Consider the following 7689-nt stretch of genomic DNA (forward strand, 5'->3'; position numbering starts at 1 on the left):
GGGCCGAACTATGTCCCCAAAAGCGCAAGGTTGAAGTCCTAACCCCCAGTACCTCAGCCTAGGACTTCTTTGGAAAGGGGCTCACTGCAGGTATAATGAGCTAAGCTTAGACACGCTCATCCTGGAAAAGAGTGGGCCCTAATCCAGGGTGACTGGCATCCTTATAAGACGACAGCCATGTGAAGACACAGAGACACAGAGGGGACATCACAGGACCATAAAGATAGGGATAGTAGTTATGTACCGAGGAAGGCCGAGGATTTCCAGCAAACCACTGGGAGCTGGAAAGAAAGAGGTAAGGAAGGATTCTCCCTCGAGGTTTCCAAAAAAGCGCGGCCTTATTAACACCTTGAATTTGGATTTCTGGCTTCCAGAACCGTGAAGTAATACACTTCTGTTGTCTTATGGCATCCAGTGTGAGGTACTGTTACAGCAGTGCTGTGAAACAAATACATCTTGTGTCCGCCAGTCGGGGTCTCCTGAGGAGTGGGATTCTGAAACACCAGGGTTGGGTGGGCATACCGTCGTGCCACCACGTCAGGACCCAAGATGGCTGACAGGGACAGCTGGTTGGTTAGTGCGCTGGGCCCGGGCTTCCATAAGAGCCTGATCCAGGTGCACAATGTCACATCAAGGTAAGGAAGAGATGAGCCTCACCCCGGCTCTTCTCAAGGTCAACACAACCTAGGAACCCCCAGACCCCACAGAAACCTTCAGCATGCTGAGAAGTAGCTTCTTTATTCCCACACCGCAGTGAAAGGTCTTTATCATTAATGACATGCTGTTGCCAAACAGACAGCGAGCCGGTGGCAGTTGAAAGGATTCTTAGGTTTTGAAATTTTCCTAGGGCCTGTTGGGTGTGGGTGAGGGGCTGGTTCTCATGCAAGAGTGATGAGTTTCTGAGTCCCCTGCTACGTTCACCTCTCCTTGGCAGGCTGTCTGCCTCAGCTTTCCGCATACTTTGCTGAGAAGAGTGGCTCAAGGTAAATCTTCCCGCTGCACAACATATTTGTCCCTTGGGCACAGCCACATGTCACTGGAGGTCTGGGTTCCTCTGTCAGGGGTCTCCCATGGGCAAGACAGCTGCCACCTGGAAGAGAAACCATCCTGACGAGTTACAGGCCGACGGCACCAGTAAGCAGGGAGGCTACTGCAAACATCTTATCCCCTTTATAAAAGTAGTGGGAAAGAAAGAAAGAGCGCTCCCTTACCTGCGACAGAAAACTCCAGACATTTGGGCAGCGGTCCTTCATGCTGCAAAACTTTTGGAGAAGGGACGGAAGGAGGTTGGGTGGACCTGTCGCCATACATTCTAAAGGACAAAAGTCATAGACTTACTCCTCTTTTGAATAATAAAGAAAAGAAATACAATCTGTCCTGTGTGAGCACAGCAGCTTACTTTCTAATCCTGATGGGGATTTATCCTAAACTTAAAGGATTATCGTATCTCCATTATGCAGGAGGGAAAACTGAGGCCAAACAGCCCCCCTCTGCAGGGCCCTACCATGCCCCTCCTCAGGACTTAGGCTGCTGCCAGGAAAGGTGGCCCACTGGGTTTTTACTCCTGGTCTCCCCCTGCAACCAGCAAAGACAGCAAGCAGGCTTCTGGAGAACGCTGGGTGGGGCAGGGAGTGGAGGGTCGCTGCTTACCGTGAAGGCCTTGCTATTACCAACAAGGCTCCTTCTGTACAACAAACCAAACAGAAAAGCAGCTGTAGAACTGGGGTGGGGCCCCTACAAACGCCCCCGCCTCAGCCCAGCCCCAGCTCTGGCCCTGGTTCTCGTCACCTGTGGCTGTGCCCCACGCCAGCCCCACGCCGGACTCACTCCTCAAATGGCTTCAGGTGTGCCATCCTGGCCTGCTCTATGATGCCCAGGAAGTCCCTGTAGCAGTTTCTGGCCATGACAGTGTACCGCGTGGCACAGCCTAATTCGGTGACCCTGGCTCTTGGGAGGTAGCCAGCCCAGCCCGGGATCGGGGGCTCGTAGAGAGGTTTCTTGATGTTTTTGCATTCTGTAAAAAGATAGCATGCTTCCTGAGGGCTTTGAGAAGCCCGCACCCCTACAGCTACCCCGGTGAGCTGCTAGGCCTCGAGAGGCCCTCAGAGCGGCTACCCCTGGTTGGTTGATTCTGTGAGCCAGGCACCTGGATAGGGGCTTTTCAAATACCCTGGGAGCTCCTTCTCTCACACACTGGGACGGCTGACACCATTATTGACTCCACCTTACGAACAGGACATGGAGGCCTTGCAGAGATTAAAAGAGTCTTGGTCATGGTCACCCGGCAAGGAGGTGGTAGGACCAAGCTTCAAACCTGCACCTGTCTGAGTCTCAGGTTCTTTGTCTTCAACAGATCCTGCTCCTCGTTCAGATTAATAAAAAAAGCTTCACACATTGCCTCTTGTATAGTTTACAGAAAAGAAGCAGGAGAAGCATCCAGGTCAGAAGAAAGTACATCAGACTCAGCACCAGGAATCTGCCTTTAGGTCATGAACGACTCTGACTGGCTGACCCGGCCCAATTCCCACTGGTGAGATCAAAGATTCCTGTCTGCCTGCCTCCTCCAGTTGCGGTCAGAATAGAATTAGGCCACTGAGTCCCAGAATCTCAGAGCCAGAAGGCACTATGGGAAGCATCTAATCCATCCTTCCCTGCGCTGGAGGAAGGAACGACAGCCCAGAGAGGGGAGGCAATGTGTCATAGTTCACACAGCAAACAGTCACAGAGCTGGGCGAAATCTCAAACTCTTGGGCAGATGTTCTTTGTTATGATTCGGAAAACTTTCAAGCACAACAAATGTGTTTAGCCGTCCCACAACTATAGTCCTAATAATAAAGACAGTTCTGGAGTCCATTACTTTTCTTATAGGTTTAGACCTTAAGAACGGTCCAGGACAAATCACTGTGTTAGCCTTATAGAATCACGTCAGAAGTTGGTTTTGTCATTGCTATCATGCTTGTTCTCCAGTGCCTGCCACAGCTGGATTCCAGCTGAGGTCTAACCTCACTCAGACAAGGGCCATTACCTTCGCAGCCTCACTTTCCCCAGCTCTAAAATGGGAATAATCATGTTGACCTCATGAAATAATGGTGCCCAGCACAGAGAAAGCAACCCCAGAGTGTCCATCCTGAGACAGCAGGTGCGGTCTGAGCGATCATGGCCACACGCAGGGGGAAGGGGGTCTCCGTTCACAGCACCCTCTGGCCTGACCAGGACCGGGTCCCTCTCTCCCCCAGGAGATGTCTCTTTCTCCCTGGATGAAACCAAGCCTTTCTGTCTTGCACCACACTGCTGGGGATTTGGAAGTGGGTTGGACTCCCTGCTCCCTGGGCCGGCCCAGTGGGCCTGCTTGGGCCCTGCACTTGGGCCCCAGTAGAAGGGGACTGGTTTCCGGGGGGCTGGTACCCAGACACAGGGGGTGATGTTGCCGGTAATACTGGTGCAGCGCCCGCAGGACGGTCTCCTCGGAGCAGACGGGCTTCAGCCTCTGGGCAGTGGCTACCGAGCAGCGAAATTCCTCCATCTGGTTTTTATAGCGTTGTGTGATCTCCTGGAAGATCTTCAGACAGTGGGCCATGCTGTCCTTGCTGGTGGCCTGCTGGCAGCTGAGGTAGGGTACAAAGCCTGCAAGAGCCGACGAATGGGAGCCTTCAGCGAGGCCGTCGGAACCTACAGATGCTCCCCAGAGTCCCAGCCCGCTCCGTGGCATTTCCTCCCTGGCGGACAGCACTGCCTTTCCCCAAAGGCCATTAATACAAGCAGTGCTGTTGTCTGCACCGCACTGGGCCCTCCCAAGGCCACACACACACACAAAATGACCTTGGAGCTGGGGAGGGAAGGCCCATTTCAACAAAGACGATGACAGTAATATTCTTTGATAGCAAAGACCCTGATGTCAGTCTGAACCACAAATGGGGAAAGCATTTAATGGGCCAAAATGATAGTCTGAGGAGTAATTGAAATTATTCATCTTTTTTAGAGAGAAAGCTTATTTTCCTTGACACTTCCCAAATGCAATTTGGGATCCTTTTTTTTTTTTTGTCAGACCATCGGGAAATTGCGGGGCTTATTAAAAGCTGAGACCTATTACACAAAAAAAGGTAAATGCATTATCTGTGGGGCCCATCCCCTAGAACAATTTTTTACCACTTCCCAGAAAATAACATATAATCATTACAATTAGTATGGGTAAAACACAAGGATTTATTTAAACTGGAGGCTGAATCCCAGGGCCTACACCATTGTCACAATAAAACTAGTTTTTGAAAGCACAAAAGGAAGAAAAACTGGTTAAGAACTTGGTTTTCGATGGGTAAATAATAAATAAGTACCTCTCGCTCATTACCGAAGCCCCACATTTCGCCTGTGTCCCGCAAGAAAACCTGATTTCAGAGTCAAGAGTAGCAACCCTGCCTCCCACATCCTGCGAGAAGCCGCTTCTGGAAAAATCTGATTACGAGGCTGTTCCCGAAGCCCTCCACCCACCAGAGAGGCTCCTCAACCCTGGGGCAATTAAAAGATACCCTAGTGTTGTTGGGGGAGATCGTAGAAACCGAGGGGTCCTGGTGCCTGGATAGATTTTACGTAATTGTATATATGTACACACAGAGGAATTCAAGCTACCTTCCCAGAATCTTACTAAGGGCCAGGACAATCTTAGGAGAGACCTATCGTTATCCTGTGTAGAGGGCTGAAATTGTGTCTCCTGGATAGATATGTCCCAGTCCTAACTGATGGGTCCCATGAAGGTGACCTTATCTGGAAATAGGGTCTTTGCACACATCATTAAGGATTTGGGAATGAGATTATCCTTGTCTGGGGAAGGGCCCTAAATCCAGCTGTCTCTGTCTTGGTCCCCTGTCTAGTGTCCCCTGTCCAGCTGGCTGGGCCAGAACAGGCACTTGTGCTTTTTAGGACATTTGTTGAAAATACTCTGTTACAAGAGAAGAGAGAGGGGGATCTGAGGAAGAGACACAGAGGTGCAGGGCAGAAGGCACGAGAAGAGCCGTGGGAAGACCAGAGGGTGGCGGGGACAGAGACTGGGGCCATGCTGCCGTAAGTCACAGAACAGTCGAGGCCACGAGAAACTGGAAGAGACAAGGAAGGACCCTCCTCTAGAGCCTTCGGAGAGAGCATGGCCCTAGTGACACCTGATTTCAGACTGCTTGCCTCCAGCCCTGGGAGAGGATAACCATCTTTTGTATTAAATGGCAGGCCTAAGAAACTAATACACCCATTTAACAGACATTTTTTTTTAAAGATTTTGTTTATTTATTCGACAGAGAGAGATCACAAGCAGGCAGAGAGGCAGGCAGAGAGAGAGAGGAGGAAGCAGGCTCCCCACTGAGCAGAGAGCCTGATGCGGGGCTCGATCCCAGGACCCTGGGATCATGACCTGAGCCGAAGGCAGAGGCTTTAACCCACTGAGCCACTCAGGTGCCCCTTAACAGACATTTTTACTTAATGCAGAAAGTAAGTTCTCAGTAACCCAGAAGCCTGAGGACAAGAACCTTTAGGTAGTGACCGACTATCCCTGTTTGCCAAGGACTTAGGGGTTTCCTGGGACTGAGGACTTTCAGTGCTAAAACCAGAGCCATTCCAGACAAATCAGGGCACTTGGATCATTCTCCCTTTAGGGGACCCAGGAAGGAATGGGACCGTAAGAACAGTCCTAGTGCAAAACTTGAGAAATCTCACCTTGGGAAAAAGGACCTTATCCATTGCATCTATTCCTTATCTTGGCCCCAAGGCAGTGATACCCATTAAGTGCTTCCCACAGGTGCAACCACATCCTGCGAGACCTGGCCTGAGTTCGATCTCTCCATTAGTTTGAACTCAGTTATCAGCCATCTTCAGCAAGGGAGGTTTTCAACAAGTATCTTAAAAAGCTAAAGTGCCCGTACTGGCCCAGCCAGTCAGAAGGACACAGACAGTGGGCTAGGGCAGGGACGGCAAGCAGGACCGTGGTTCCCCTGCCAGGCACATCCACGTGGCACATCTCTACTTACCACTGTAGCCTGGTGTGATTGGCAGATGTCTCATGAAGGTCCTGGAAGACTCCATGATCCCGCTTGCTATTAATGAAGGGAAGAGGGAATGAGATGATCTCATCCAGTGTCCCTGCCTCGGAACTCACTGTGTGTGTGGCGAGAGCCCTCGGGAGCAGAATGACCCTGCCCGGGGGTTTGGGACAGAGAGGCAGCACCGCCATCTTAACGCAGAACCGGCGGGCGTAGTTGGTGTCAGTTATAAAAACAACAGGCGTTCCCCTATTACATGAGTTTACATACATATGGTCTGATCACCATCCACGAGCGTCTCCCTTCCTGGGACCTCCTCTATCCAGCCAACCCTCCAGCCAGCGGACCGGCCAGCCAGCCATGGTGAACCATACACACACCGTGGCCAACAATGGCGATGTGGTTAGGAACATAAAGATGAGCGGGACCCAGAAGCCCCCCTGTGAACCCCTAAACCTCCAAGAGGGAAGAGATGAAGAACTCCCATTCCCAGAGCCTTTCTTTCTCCGGGGGGAAAAGGATGTCTGCTGCCCCTCCCCACCATCACCCCCCTCAGGACAGTGGGCAGTGTCCAGAGACATTTTGGGTTATCACAATTGGGGGATGGGGCGCTACTAGTACCTAGTGACTTAAGAGGCCAAGGATGCTGTTAAACATCCTACAGGACACTGGGCAGCCCCACAAGGAAGAATTAGAATAAGCTCTGGCTGGAAGGGCTCAGAGGTCTCTAAGAGTTAGCGTGGAGTCCAAGATGGGTGAGCAGAGGGTGGCGGGGGGGTGACCACCTGGCATTGGTTTATGTGGCTACTGCCACCCCAGCCAGACCCCATCCCCGTTCCGGGATGGCTTCTGGTCCCGGCAAAGGGCCAGGTCCTGCACCTGGGCTTCCGCTGATGCTGTCCAATGCCAGGTCTCCCAGTCGATTCACCTCTCAGAAGTGGGGTCTTCGTGGCCAGGATGGGTGGTCTCAGGGGTGGAGGGGAGGGCACCGTCTGCGTTTAGTCAGCAGTGGTGGGAATTTTAAACACAGTCACTTACAGGACACTTGCTACGACACCGCTGACCGGGGCCTGCACTCCTGTAAAACCCTCGCTGCCCTAGGATTAGTTCCCGTTTCTGTCTCCCATTTATAGATGAGGGGAAAAGGCAGGGGGAGGCTAAGTAACTTATTTGAGGGCTCTCCCATCCAAGGACGCATGAACGGACACAGGACATCCATATTCTGAGGGCAGGGCTATGTTATCCGAAGGCGTGGCCCTGGGGAGGGGGCTGAGTCCTGTGAGGGTGGGTGGCAGCCCGGGCGGCTGCCTGGAGGAGGTGGAATCGGAGAGGAAGAGCGTGGACAGGACGTGTGCTTGGGGTGTGGGCCCTGAGGGGTCCGTAAGCTCCACCACAGCTCCCCCCCCCCCCCCCCCCCCCCCTGTCCCGGGGCAGCCGCACACCCGCGTCCTCACCTTGACCAGCCCGGATCGCTGCTGGCCAGGCCTCCTGCCCTCCAGGCCGACCCTGTCAGCCAGCGCTCCTGGCCTTTATGCGCTCACCAGCGCCCCACCCCACCCGGGAGGAGGGGGAGGAAGGGGAAAGGAGGCGCCGGACCCTCCCTGCTACCCCTCCCCCTCGCGAGCCGGCCCAAACAGGACCCGAGCCCGCAGGCCTGGGGCTTGGATCA

General features: G+C 52.9%; 1 protein-coding gene across 1 annotated transcript; it reads right to left on the reverse strand.

The window, feature by feature from the left end:
• Positions 1-944: 944 nt before the first annotated feature.
• On the reverse strand, positions 945-6063 carry LOC111144680 (chromosome unknown C10orf82 homolog). The gene is made up of 5 exons (XM_022499084.1): positions 6009-6063; positions 3406-3624; positions 1828-2014; positions 1212-1312; positions 945-1090 (listed from the first exon to the last, which is right to left on the reverse strand). Exons 1-5 carry the CDS (start codon positions 6061-6063, stop codon positions 945-947), a joined length of 708 nt encoding a protein of 235 aa, XP_022354792.1.
• Positions 6064-7689: the final 1626 nt, after the last annotated feature.

Source organism: Enhydra lutris, unplaced genomic scaffold (genome assembly GCF_002288905.1).
Source record: "Enhydra lutris kenyoni isolate GAN:26980312 unplaced genomic scaffold, ASM228890v2 scaffoldscaffold12, whole genome shotgun sequence".
NCBI classification, from domain to species: Eukaryota; Metazoa; Chordata; class Mammalia; order Carnivora; family Mustelidae; genus Enhydra; species Enhydra lutris.